This window comes from Sturnus vulgaris, chromosome 6 (genome assembly GCF_052056855.1).
Source record: "Sturnus vulgaris isolate bStuVul1 chromosome 6, bStuVul1.hap1, whole genome shotgun sequence".
NCBI lineage: Eukaryota > Metazoa > Chordata > Aves > Passeriformes > Sturnidae > Sturnus > Sturnus vulgaris.
Window position 1 is genome coordinate 21,665,378 of NC_142248.1, and position 14,484 is coordinate 21,679,861.

Sequence of the window (14,484 nt, forward strand, 5' to 3'; positions counted from 1 at the left end):
TTTAGTTTTTTTCTTATTTACTCTAAGAGGCTACATTTCAGTGAATTTGTTTTCAATATATTAGTTAGTAAGCATTGTAATTTTATAAATAGAAAACATAAAGGCAAAAGTTGATGTAAGTATATCTAAGGTATTTTTTTATCTATAAACCACTTCTTCAAGCTGTACATGTAATACTTTTTTCATTATTTTGAGTAAAAAATGGTTGCATTTTTGGATCAATACTAACAAATATTTTGAGCATACTTCAGATGCACATAAGCAAAAAAACTCATACTCATTCTAGCAAGGCAGTCTCAGGAATCCTTCTACTCAATGGGATTGGCAAAACCAGGATAGATGAGTGAAAGCCTTTTTTAAGCTATCTGACAAGGCAATCATGCATTTTAATGCTTAGGAGAAAAAAAAACCAAACCAAACCAAAACAAACAAAAGACACCAGTACTATATTTGGGATACAATTTATTTTTTCAAAATTCGATCAGATGAGTATAAGGTCCATTTGTATCCAGTTTTAACACCTGTCTGTTTCCATATGTGCCATGCTTGACAAGAACACCGGCTTCCATGCATTTGGCACTGGCAGCCAGCTCTTTTTCACACAAAGTCACAAACTGAGAATAAAGTTCCAACCCTTTTTCTTTTTCAATGTTTGCATGGTACTGCATCTTTCTTCCCTTTGGTTTACCACCTAGGGTAGCTTGTGGTATGATGAGTACATCACCTGGCAAATCAAGAACAGAGACAAACTCGCCGTTTTCATTTTCACTTAATTTAACATTCAACAGCGTATCTACTGCAAAAAAAAAAATAAGAGTTAGTATAACTGAAGTGAATTAAACAGGACATCATAAACAAGATCCAACAAATATTTTAACGTGTGACAAACCATTGAGGAAAAGAAACTTTATTAATGAACTGAAACATAGACAATCAATACTTAACCAACTAATATATCTGAGTATTGTAAGGAATGTGAAGGATATTAATGTTATATGTTTAAAGTTCTATTTTTGGGGGAAGTGATTTGCTGTCTAAAATCCTAAAGTTGGTTCTAGTTGGCTACCCCCAAAAGAACCCAGGATGCAATTACTGAGCCTTCCTTAATTGCTTGATACTCAAATAGGCAGCATTTGCACAGGACTCCACATTGAAGGACACACCATCATCAGTGCACTTTGGAGAACATTGTGCCATGACCCTCTTTTCATTCTGGTTGCAGCAGGAGCCAGCACTGATCTGAGCTGAAGGAACAGCTCCACAGTCTAGTCTCAAGTAGAGCAAGTGTCCTTCAGCACTCCACTTGGAGACATGCAGCTACCAGTTTGTCACTTGAGACAGGAGGTGGGCAGAAAGGTCAGATGCAATTTGGCTTACAAGCCAGAACATATAAACTTGCAAATAAAATCAATGCATTTACTAACTTTAGATTTTTCTGATGTTTCTATAACAAATCAAATCATAACTCCAACTCTGTAAAAGCTGAGAGGATACTAGTCATGCCTCCAAACCCCAAACATAAATGTTTAATGTTGTTAGAAGCAAAAACAGCTGAGTTATGATTCAGGAACCAAACCCACACACTTAAACAGATTCAAAATATATTTAGGAAACAATTTTCTCTAAGATAGGCACTCAAAGAGGATGGTCCTAAATGGATCTCCTGATGGGAAACAGAACTTTCTTTTTCTGGCCTGTTTTAGCTGCCCCACAGATGAAAATGTAATTATTCTCAAGCAACATTCTCATGAAACTCTCACCAGTACAAAATAAATTTTTATATCACAGATTTAAATATTTAGCATCACAGAAGGACTGTGCCCTCCAAGACCAAGAGAGAACCCCCCAGGAGTTGCTCTCAGCATTTTTAATAGCACCTCTACTTGTGCACTTCTGGTCCCAGCCAGTAGCCTGACACAGACTGAAATGGTGAAATATTCTTACACAACCTTTAGTCAAATCACTAGTATCTACCAGCCACAGAATAGGGGCACTGTTATCTGGAATATGCAGCATCACAGAATTTCTCAGGGGAATCAGTGTTACTGACAGAGGAAAGGAGGGAGAAGAAATACCATGAAAGTAAAAAAAAAAAAAAATCCCACAACAGAAGAAAAAAAGTCAAGCCAAAGCAGCACTGAGTAAAGACAGAAATTACTACTCTTTGACCTTATCCACAGCATCTCCTCTGCTTCAACGTAAAAGTTAAAGTGCATGTGGAGAAGAAGACTAGAATTGCAGACGTTGCTGTTATTGCTTCTGAACCAGAAAACAGCACACGTTAACAGTGTAAGCACCACTGAAGTGAGATGGGAAAGACACTGTTTCATTATCCACACAACTCCCTCTACTGGCTATAATTTCAAATATCCTGCACATAAAGTGAGATCAGTGTTAAAAAACTTACCAAATCAAGCCATTAATTATTTGAAATTAATTTCTGGCCTGGACTGAACCTATTGCCTCACACATGTAATATGTTAAACAGGAGGTGCAGCATTTTCTTTGATTACTAGAATGCTATCAGGGGAATTTGTTTTCTAGGTTGGTCATGAACAGACATACAAAGAGGCATGGACAACTGTGACAAGAAACAAGACAGACCAAACAGTTCTTTCAGCTAGATAATAGATTTAGAATATTGCCATCTCATGGCTTATCCAAATGCTTGCTACTTTTTCTGCCTCAACTGCTTTTCTTCCTTTTCAAACAATACAATAATGTATATGGATTATATCATACCAATTTTTGGGACAAGATCCTCATCAGCACCTTTGAAGAAGCATATGTAGATAACAAGTCCTCTCTGGATCTACAAAAGATTACAGAAAACACAGAAAACTATGTCAATGTTTTTCATTATCTACAATGCACGCTTATTAAAACTGGTATCAAAAATGACAAAACCACATAACAAAGGTTCAAAAAGTAGCTTTAGTTATTTAGTATAGCTTCAGACATTGAGTTTACACACCACACTGTGGAAGGTAAGATATATACTGATTATCTGCACAATGCTTCTACATACAATTAAGACAATTTATTAGCTCCATGTGAAGTCAAATTTAGTTGGAATGTAGAGTGCACAGTACTAACATTGACGAGGTGACAAGATGAATTAGTGTACTTAAATCCAGCATAAGATATATTTTAAGCTTTTTTCTATCAAACATGCAGCTAAACTAATCTTCAGTGCGAATTATCATATTATTTTCAATTAGGAAACATGAAAAACACCACAGGACTTGTCAAAGAACTGAATTTTATTTTGATATTGAAAGTAATCTAATACAACATAAACCTGAAAAAACACAGAACCTACTAATTAAATATTATGACCAAAAACAGAAGTTGTTCAGAATATTATAAAGTTGTTCAAAGTACTATTTATCAGATTGGGTAAAATTTAACTGGCAAAATGGAACCTTTCAGCTGATTGGTATACAGGATACACCACATCTTCAGCATTCAGAGAGACTACTTGTAAGAACTATCTATTTGAGGGAGGAATTAAGCCTCTACTGAGAAGAATGCACAGGAAAACTCCTGTGTAGCTTTTCTGCTCACTTGGTTAGTCCATAAGGAATGCACATGCAACAATCCATGCTTTATTAAGCCAAACTGATAGGCTCTGCAGCCAGCAGCAACTATGTCTCACGCACAAGTATACCTGCATGGCTTAACTTATCTGGGAAAAAACCCAAAGTATCCACAGGCAGACAGGATCCACAAACAGTATATAAAGAAATCTCCCTGCTGCTTTATCAATAATAAGTATATTTTAAATTTTGTTGGAAGAAACATAACCATCAACTTGTGAAATAGCACTGAAGAGATGTTACATAGATTGGGACATGAAGGAGTTATTAATATCAGTGCTATCAAAGCAAAAGGATAGAAAATGTGAATCATTTCTAAAAAATACTTTTAAAAAAATTTACTCTATTTGATTTTCCCCACATGATAAAGGTTTATGGTGAAGAAATCTTAGCTATACACATGGTATTTTGTCCCTTTGTTATCGCAGAGATTAAACAAAATGCTCAAGGCAATGATTGAGAAAAGCTATGCCTTCTCAACTATTTTTCTAGTGACTAACTTCTGAAAAAAGAGAATGCTTTTGTAGTCAAAATGTCACATGCTGAGAACTTTCAGAAGCTTTAAATGGCTTCTTTTAAAACTCAATTTGACCGCTGAAGAATATCATACAGATTCCCAAATGACAGCCGTATTTCATAAACACTGTAAGAAATTCAATGGCTGGAACCTCAAGTGACATTTCCAATCATCTGTTCAAATAAGGGAGAGAAATGCAGACTGCCAAATATTAGATATCCTTACATGTTTAGCTAAATATTCATTCCAGAAACAGACTGGTGTCAGGATATTAATAGGTAACAATAATGCACGAATAGCTAAAAAAAAATTATTTTCTAAAATAGGCCAAATGCATTTACATTGTATATGTCAAACCCCAGCATTAGAAATAAGCGACTGTGATACAGCACACATCACAGAAAATAATTTTAATTCTGAGACTTGTGAGTCTTTTTTTTGTACAGTCTCACAGCAGTTCATTTAAAGGCACAAAAAAAATAAGTAAAGTGACCCCTGCAAGTCCTAAGGCCAGACAGATAAAGTAAAATAAATCATTTTTTCCAGCTTCTCCCTTATTTGATGTTTATTTTTGAATAAACTATTTATCACAAGATGAGACACACATATTGAAGAAAATTAAAGGGACAGGAGGTTAAATAAGAAAACAGCTCAGAGACAAGTTAAAGCTGATAGAGGATGCTTCTATTTATACTGCACGTTTATGGTCTTCTAGAACACTTTACAACCATGATATAGATGAAAGCTTTGCAACTATCTGTAAGCTGAAACTTATGGTTTCAACTATGACAGAAAACTGTGGTTTAACATGTGCAGCCATGTTTTCAACCCCTTGTTAAGTCTTACTTTGTTCTTTATTTTCTTAATTGAAGATGTAAAATTGAATGCAATTACAAGTCCAAACCTAACAATAACATGTGTCAGTCAGATCTCAGATCAGTATTCCAAGTGTCCCAAGATATGTGTTCGTTGTCAATGTAATGTGGAAACTTTCTGAACCAAAGCAAAACAACTGTCATTGCTTCAGGTCCTCTGTAACCTGCCAAAGGCTAGTTGACTGCTCCTCAGACCTATATTTAATGCACAAAAATTCGAGCAAAATAACACAAATAAGATCATAAATTTAACATGCTGGTGTGCAAACAGCCACTGCAAGGAACCTACACAGTGACAGGAGAGGAAAGCTGTGTTCTATGTGGATCTACTGTGAGCAGTAAAATGCCTACATAAATAAACCTGCAAAGCAAGGTACTGTGCAGCTGTCTTAAGCAATCATCAGATCAGGCAACTTGCATCATGAAGGGCTGAAGTACTGGGCCCCAATGCCATACAGACAGCCCTAGCAACGCTGCCTTCAAATGCTGCTTTTTAGCTCTTTTGCAGGAAAAAACAAATATCTGACTCCTCCCTCACCCTCCTTACTGAATATATTCATCTGTATCTTTCAGGATTTCATTATCAAAACTGAAATATATTCTGCAAAATATTATCTCTACCTTTTATTATTTTTTTCCTCCAGGAAAATGCAATTGATAATAAAAAGAGAGATGCTTTGTAATTCTTAGAAAGTCAGTTTGTGAAACTAACTTACATAAATTATTCTGTGACATTTCCATTTCAAGTCCAGATTTTACTACCCTCTGGGAAGATTTCCTCATATTTCTTATACTCAGTGCAGCAAAGAGATTACATCATCTGCCACAGGTCACAGAACAAGTCTGTGCCTGGTATTTAGCACTGCTTTTTGCCATAGTAACCAGAAAATAAGTCAAGGGAAATAAGATAAGGAAAAGACAGTTTTCCTTGCATAAAGTGTAGACACTTATACTTTTTAGCTGAATATTCATTTTATGTTTCTCTTCTCCCATAGTTACGAAATACACCAAACCTTACCTTATTTTACCCCTACCTTTACAAGAAGAATTCCTTTTTTCCTTCCCATGTTGCTGTATACCTAAACCTTTTATGGAGAGTATATAACCAAGATTGTCCATAAACAAGATATCCTATGTGGAGTAACACTCAACAGGCCAAAAAACTTAATCATGAAAACACAACGAAGGCAGAGATTCATGCATAAAGTACACGCCTAACCTTTTTGCAGATAAAGAAATCTGCTCTGAAGTTCCTAAAGTACCTACAGGGGTCTCTTACAGTTCAGAAGCTATTCAAAGCCACCTACATAATATGCCATTTATAGTATGCTAAAAATGTCTCAAGGTGAGGTCCTACATTTAATTGGTCATAAAACATCAGGAACACACTGGTTCATGTAAATAATAGTTGATGAAGTCTGTATTTTTTATTTTTGTGTTTTTGCTTTTTTTGTGTGTGTTTTGCAAAAACAGACAGTAAAATTATGCTATCAGAAAATGTCAGCAGCAAAATTTCCTTTCAATGATCTCTAAAGTAGACATATCAGACAAAATATGAACTTACAATTGGCTTTCTTTTCTGCATGGTGACTAGCTCTTGTTAAAAAAGACTTCTCCTAAAAAGCCCCAGGTACCCGGGAAAGATTGCCAAGTACCCACGACAAATACATTAGTAAGATTCATGTCTGAAAAATATCTGCTAGAGACCATCCAGATCTCTTTCAAATTCCTTTAGTACTATCTATTACTTTACTAGTGATTTTGCAAATCAGAGAGATAAACTACATAATCTCCTTGCAGCAAAGTTATTAATAGCTCTCAACCACAACATGTACCTTTTAAGATCGTTTAAAAGACAGCAAAATTACACTTCTGCTTTTCTTTACTAGATCTACAATTACTTCAGTGATTAGCAAGCTAGAAATAGATTATTTCTCCTATAGTTAATTTATGCTGGGCTGAGCGATTTTTCTTGAAATTAACCTTATACTGACAGGCTAATAATGCAATATACACAGATGCAGTACACAGTATCTGTGAAAGGACACCTATTTCCTCCCAGTATGGCTTCCCAGACAATACTGCAGAAACTAGTTCTGCTGGGTCCACCTGCCTCTTCTGAAAAAGGGAGAGAAATGTTTTAAGGCTAATGTGAAAGGCAAATAGTGAACTCTCTTCAGTGAAGAGAGTTGAATGAATGCATAAACCTTTTAACCATACTAGAACTTTTTAAAATTTATGCAAGGGACTGTATTAAGCCACTTCTGTTGTAATAGTCTTTAAAAAGGACAAAAGACAAAATCAAAAACCCTATGGGCTAAGTAGTTGACAATGGCAGAAATGAGTTATTCTGGTGTAGGTAACTTACAAGCAATGTCAACTACAGCAGGGCAGTGCATTCCAAAGGGCAGCCTCCATGCTCTGGTAGAGTCCTGGGCTGCATGCACAGCACATCCACCAAAGAGTCTGCAGACCTATGTATCTCCCTCAGCAGAAGACTGTGGGAGGAAAAATGGGAAAATACAGTGTTTTCCTTAACCTGTGCGGTGATCTACATGCTAAATTCCATTTTCAGTTAGTATCCTAGAAAAAAAACCAACCCCAAACAGCATCAGAACCACTGCTGCCATAGTCCCATTGCCCTACCTGGCCTTTCTTCTCCAAGTTTACACTATCACACAACAAAGAAAGCCGACAGCTGAGCCCACCAGCCAAGGCTGTACTGTTTCTGTGAAAGTGTGTTTAAGGAGAGAAGGAACAACAGTTAGAAGGGAAGTGTTTGGTCGTGGAGCAGTCACGCTCTTAAAGAGACTTCTGCCTGCGGGGGACTCCGTGGGCCGCAGGGAGAAAGAGCAGCAGAGAGAGAACGCTGTGCGCCGACCTCGGCCTCCTCCTGCTTGTCCCTTTGCCGATAACCAGGGGGCGAGGAGAGTGCTCCGGAGTGGAAGTGAGAGAAGGCTGGAAAATTGCCTGAAGTGCAGCCTAGCCCGGAAAATGAGCAGCGGGTGTTCCCTCAAATGTCGGAACACCCACCCAGGCCCCCCCGGCGCACGCGCGCAGGGGACGGAACGCTTTCCCGCCGGCCGCCCCGATCGCCTCCGCTCCGCGGGGAGAAGTGGGGGGCGATGCCGAGGGTGGGGGGCGACCCGCTGCTCACATTACCTCCACCCACTGGGCCTCGGAGCCGCGCTCGGGCGGCCGCACCTGCAGGCGGGCGGAGACGCTCTGCTGCAGCAGGGCCCGGGCCCGCACCGGCCGCGCCGCCGCCATGGCGGGCCCGCAGCGCCGAGGGCGGGGCCCGGTCCCGCCTTTCCGGCCGCGGGTCACGGGGAGCGTGGGACGGGACCGTGTGCGGGTGTCAAACGGGGCTGCTGAGCTGCCCTCTCCATGGAGGGGGCTGAATACAAGCTTTGGAGCAGAATTAAACAAAGGGTTTCGACAGCTCTACTTCCCGATGCCCCAATAGCTAGCAGGAAGTGGGCTTTGGTTTCTTATTTTGATGAGAAATGAAAGGTCTTGTCGTCTGGTGGAGAGATACTACAAGCTTGTGATAAGAGCGCCATGCTGTATAGTTTATGCATGGAAAAAAAGATCTGAATGTTGTTTGTTATTTGTTCATTACGTGTTTATGCTTCAGGTGGCTGATGCCAGTCTATCAAATAGAGTATTTCAATGATACTGCATGGGAGCAGACGGAACAGAAAACGCAGTTAAAAGGGATCTGGGTAGCTAGTGATCCAAATCATCTGGGAAAAAGAAGTGCATAATTTTGAAATGAGCTCCCACTGCTAATGTGAAAGGTTAAAATATTGCCAGTGGTTCTTTTATTATTTTCCAGGTTTTTGGCTACATACCTTGTTACTCTTTGAATGGCTCCAAAACCAGAAGAGTTGTGTCTTTCTTCCATACATGAACTCTGACAAATTTTGAACAATACTGCCTTCATTCAAGTCAAGATAGAATGATGTGGAATTCAATATCTCTCTCCAAATTCATTTTATGACCAAAGATTTGATTTTTACAAGTGTGTTTAAAAAAATACTGTATTTTTAAAAAATAAAACAGTTAATATATAGCAATGTGAATAAGAAGCTGAATTTTAGTACCTGGAGTCAATCACAAAGTAAGATTACCAAAGATCCCTATTGAACAGCAAGGGCCAATATACACTTCTGAATAATCAATGTTACACATAGGGATATATTCGGCTTCTGTCTGTCATCTTAAAAGAAGATTCTTGGTATGTGTTCAATGAGGTTGCTCTTCCCAAAGCAAACCTTCCTGGAAGAATGGGAAATTGCACTAGGTGGTTAGGGTATGGAGTAGCTAATATTTGCTAGCTGTAGGGTATTGCAAAATCCAATATGTTTTTATTTAAATTCAGCTAATTTTATTTAAAACACCTTCTGTTAATTTACTTGAAAGCTATGTCCCCAGACTCATTAAGAAGAGTTTAATGAGGTAGAAATCCATTTAAAATGAGAGGGTTTTCCATATATATTTGCGATATAAATTGATTGTTGAGGAAAATGGATTTTGCTACAGTCTGAGCAAATTATAATAAGCAGATTATAGAAGGATATTAATATATAAGGATATTGATTGTTATTTGGTGGTGTGCCATTATTTACACCGGGATATGATGGCGAACATTTATTCGTGTGCAAGTTTCAATACAAATGCCTGTGAAACATTGCATAGAAAAAATCAGTATGACATCATTGTTTATTTATGGATTCTTGGTGGAATTATTTAGTATATTTGTTGGGAAGCCAAATAATTTTATTGCACCTTGAATTTCTTGAATCTTACTGGCCTACTGTTAGATTAAAGGCCTCTCTTTTTGTGCCAAATTATAATAGTAAATTTGTTGGATAAATTTTAGGTGTTGATTTGGATTTGACTGTGGGTTTTATATAAAAAAATCCCACCTCCTGACATCTAAAGAATATATCCATGAATAAAATACATTAGTATTTTATCAGGTACATAAAGACATTTTTCTGAATGTTTTGGATTTGACAGTTGTCCCAGAATATTTCCTGTATTTTCTCTGCTTGTTGTCATTGGATCTGAAAGTAGATATTTTGAGAATGATATCCAGAAGACATTTCTGGTTATTTTCAGTTCATTTCTTTTTCAGAGGGGCAGATGGCAGTCTCACAAATTGCAAATGGTTAAGTGTCTGAGTTCAGGAAGTGTTTGGACAACACTCTCAAGCACAGGGTGTGATTCTTGTGTCCTGTGCAGGGCTAGGAGTTGGACTTGAAGATCCTGATGGGTCCCTTCCAACTCAGTGCATGATTCTGTGAGTCTATAGATATTTGGAACAAATCCTTTTGTTAAGAGATGGGTAGATGCTGGAAGGAAGCTCTGCCTGTGCAGGGACTTGGCTTTCTTCTTGTCTTTCAGCACCAAAATGATCTCAAGTGGTTGAATTCTTCCCTAGGGCTGTCTTTTTTGAGGGTTTTTGTTGTTACTCTTAAGTTTGGTGTTGTATACCATTTGACAGGGGCAGGACCTTTGAAGGGACAAGATGTGTCTGGGATATTTTTCCTTTGTTTATGGTGTCTAAAACATTATCAGTGGTCTTTTCTGCAGCTATCACATTGACAGAGTTGCCCCTATCTGTTTTGAAGAGAAACTATACAAGGCTGCAGCAGCACTTACATAGCAAAGATACAAAGTAGGCTGCTGGAGAGAGTTGTATCTTGGTACCTCATTTGGGACAGATATAGCTGAAAGGCTCCAGAGTGTCAAAAGAATAATTAGATTTCAACATTTCATTTTCTCCATTGCCAAATTTGGAACTCTTCCCTTGCAAAACAGAAAAAAATTCAGTCACTTAGAATCATTTAGTACAGAATCATGAGTGGGGCCCACTATGATGTGAAGGGTGAGACAGAACTGATGGATGTCCTTGTGCCAGCTGTTAAAGATTGCTGTTAAAAGACTCATTATCAGAGAATGGCCTGGAAAGTGGAACATGCAACAATGAATTGCAAATTTCCATCACAAGGTAGAGATATTTCCACAAAATAATTTGTAAACTGAACTTAATGCTGGAATTAAAGTACAATTTTAATTTGGCCATGTTGAAACAATAGGTCAATCATCAAAGAAATCAAAAATGATATTTCATATCTTTAGTCCAAGATAGTTAAACTGCCACAGGACAGCTCAGAATGTTAGTGTGATTTGTTTCTGAAGTGATGTTATGATCATACATTGAACTGAGTTAAGTCCTTTACTTTCTGTTGGAGGATGACCTCTTTTTCTTCCCTTTTTCTCACAGTTTACTTATTTTGTCTCTTTTTGAGCTACTTGCCTTATCAAAAATAGCACAAATAAGCTCTGTCTCCTCTATTTGGTGATTATTTTTTGCGCTCTATTTCTCGGTCTAGTTCAAGACCCATTTAAGCCTACTGCAGCCTCAGAAAATGCTGATTAGCTAGAAGAGACAAGGTACTGCTCAACAGTGGTGTGGGTTCAGAGAGGAAGAGTTGGTGGTGTTAGAATAATTTTATTGTCTAAGACACGTTATGATGACTATATTTAGTCCTGACTTACTCAAACAACTGTCCAGAGGTCAGGAGTATGTCTGCCTCCCAACCATCATCCTCCTTCCTCCAGAGGTATTTAAATCAGAAAAGCAAAGAGGGCATGAAGAATTTCTCTAGCACAAGTCAGACAGCAGAAATGAGCAGTCCTGTCAGTCAAAGACCACAATTAGTGCACAATGCCTGTGCAGAGCTACCAGAAACAGCTCTTCCAGAGAAGACCTTGAGTGATGACTGTCATCCACTTTGCCTTCCAAACTGCCCCTAGGTCTGTTTAGCATTTGAAAGAACCATTGCAAACTTCCCCCAGAAGTTGATTTTGAGAGGAAGATTGTACTGTGGTTATCTTTGTGCTTTGCACCATACCTCTGAGGAAGGTCATGGCTTCTTCAGCTCCAGTTCTGTAATATCAGAGTTGGTTACCTCTTTAGCTCTTCCAGCAGAGCCAATTTAGTGTCCCCACAAATGGCAGAATTGTTTGCAGTGAAGGCTGGTATTCCTGTTGTGGAGGTACAGTTCTGTGATTTGCGCAGCTGATTTTATCTGCTAGCTGCGTTTAAAGAAAGCAACAAAAATTTAATACACGATTAAAAATAGATTAGTGTTTTGTTTAGTCCTTCATACAATTACAAAACAGACACTGAAATGTGTTATCACAATCAAAAGTTAATTAAACTTCTGAAAAAAACAACAGATTAATTGTGAAAGCTGTGTCAGATACAATTACTGTTTTTTATTGTGAGAAGCAGAAATTTGCATCTGTTAGGGGAAAAAAAGTAGCCAGATAAAAGACACACAATCTGCTTACTTATTGCAATTGCCTAAAGGAAGTAAGAACACTATTAGTCAGTTTCTTTCTCATTGGGCCTGTGACATTTAGCTATTCTATTTTTTCCAGCTTGGGTGTTTCCTGAATTGAATCTTTGTCTGTATGATTGACAGGCATTAATGTTAAAAGGACTTCTGTATCGTGCTCCAGTGGAATCAACAGAGCATTGGAGTGACCTACCTGCAGTATGTGCCATGGGGTCCCACTGTAACACGGTGGACTGATTAGAAGCAATATGTTTATTCTTTATTTTCACGGAATTGAGCTAATCCCATATGCCCATATACTCTTTCTTGTGCAGAGCCTATCTTGAGTTTCAACACCTCACTCTTTCAACCTCATCAAGGTTGGTCTGCTGCATCCAAGGTGGATGCTCCTCTTCTCCTGCCATGTAAAGGAATTAAAGTCTGCTCTACTCAAGTATTGCTGCATCACTGCTCTCCACCTTATAAACACTTTTGCAATAGCAATTAGTACTACAGAATGTGGTTGTGTTACTTAATCCCATTTTTTTCATCTTCAATGAGAAATTTTGATAATACTATGAGGATGTTGCTATAGACAAAGATGCATCAATATCTTCTAGGATCTTAAACTTGAGCTTCCATGTTTTCAATAGATGCCATGTGTAACATCAGAGTATTGACATAAAGCCTCATGTTATTAAAAATGGACATGAAATGAGATGTGGCTTTTTCTGTTCCTTTCACAAAACAGTATGAGAGTAATTTATTATTCTCTCTGTACCTGGAGGACTACTTGCCTCCAGTTACTGTTGAGTATGCAGGCTTAATAAGGCTGTCTGTCATTTTTTTGCATTATATGGATGACTTTTGAAGTAAAACTCACCACAGCTTCAGGCCAAAGCTTTCTCCTTGAGTTACAGCTCCTATCATTTTTTCCCCTCAGGCATACTGATCCTTAGCTAGTCAGGGAAGCATGCACACAAATGATAGGTCATTAGGAAATTCTCTGAATTGTAAACCTCTGAAGTCAGCCCAAGTGCTATTTGCCATGCATCATGATAAAATTTGCGAGTTTGAGGAGGCACTAATTATATGCTTGGTCTGCCATTTATGAGTTGTTGGAGCTGTAGTTTCCAGAACACAGCAACCTCTTTCACAGTGTATTTCCAGAGCACAGTGAGCCAAGCAGGGGTTGATAGGTTTTGGCATTTTATTCCAATTTTATTCAAAAATCACTTTGCCATAGTACAGCATCATATACTGATACAGTGATACTGATCTATGGGTTTTTCTTAAAATTATATTTTGGGAACTCATTTCCCTTAGAACAAATGGCAACTGTAAGATTTTCATTTACTATCAGCCTTTGGGTTTTGATGGTTTGTTTCAGTAATATAATAGTTATATATATGGTGATCTTGGAAGGAAAATGCAAATGTTTAATACAGTGAACTAAATAATAAAAGACTGTAAATTCGAGTGAATATTCATGGAGTCAAATAAGATAAACATATCGAGAAATGATGTGGCTTCCTGCTATGACTTCCAGTGTAGATTAATATGTTTCAAAGAGCAGTGTCACGAATTGTCTTTTAATTTTTAATTTTCACACTTTGTCAAAGCACCAATTTTTAAAATGCATGTTTCTGAATTAATTTAGGCTTATACTACTAGTGTATTATTAGATAGCTCAGAAGCATTGCAATGAGAGGATTTTTCACATATTCTTTGATTGGTTTATGTTTTTTTTAAGCTGCCACAGAGTTAGTTTCTTTCTTTTCCAAAAGATGCTAAATTGCTGCTACAGAGTGGAAGTGAAACACTTTATCTTCAATATTTGATGTTAGAATAGAAAAATAATATTTGGCATAACTTTTTCTTACGGAGCTTTTTATTTCACATATAATTCTTGGAATTGCTGGAGGCTTACAATTTTATGATTAACAGAATAAAAAAATTACTCTGTAACTTGGGATATTTTAATATCAATTACAGATGTTTAATCTTTCCTTGGATACTCTGTTGCCCATAGGACAAAAAATAATCATATCTTCATAGTAACAGTCCCAGTGAGGACTACATCCAGATTAAAAAATCCTTTATTTTAGTGCCCACAAATAAATTCTAGCACAAATATG

The 14,484-nt window shown here is 37.6% G+C and overlaps 1 protein-coding gene across 2 annotated transcripts; it reads right to left on the reverse strand.

The window, feature by feature from the left end:
* Positions 1-445: 445 nt before the first annotated feature.
* On the reverse strand, positions 446-8,286 carry DTD2 (D-aminoacyl-tRNA deacylase 2). 2 transcript variants are annotated; one of them, XM_088167260.1, is made up of 3 exons: positions 8,154-8,286; positions 2,743-2,812; positions 446-724 (listed from the first exon to the last, which is right to left on the reverse strand). In XM_088167260.1, exons 1-3 carry the CDS (start codon positions 8,259-8,261, stop codon positions 471-473), a joined length of 432 nt encoding a protein of 143 aa, XP_088023386.1. In that variant the 5' UTR covers positions 8,262-8,286; the 3' UTR covers positions 446-470. The 2 variants fall into 2 exon arrangements, with proteins under 2 accessions (XP_088023386.1, XP_014746671.2); XM_014891185.2 differs by having other exon boundaries at positions 446-796.
* Positions 8,287-14,484: the final 6,198 nt, after the last annotated feature.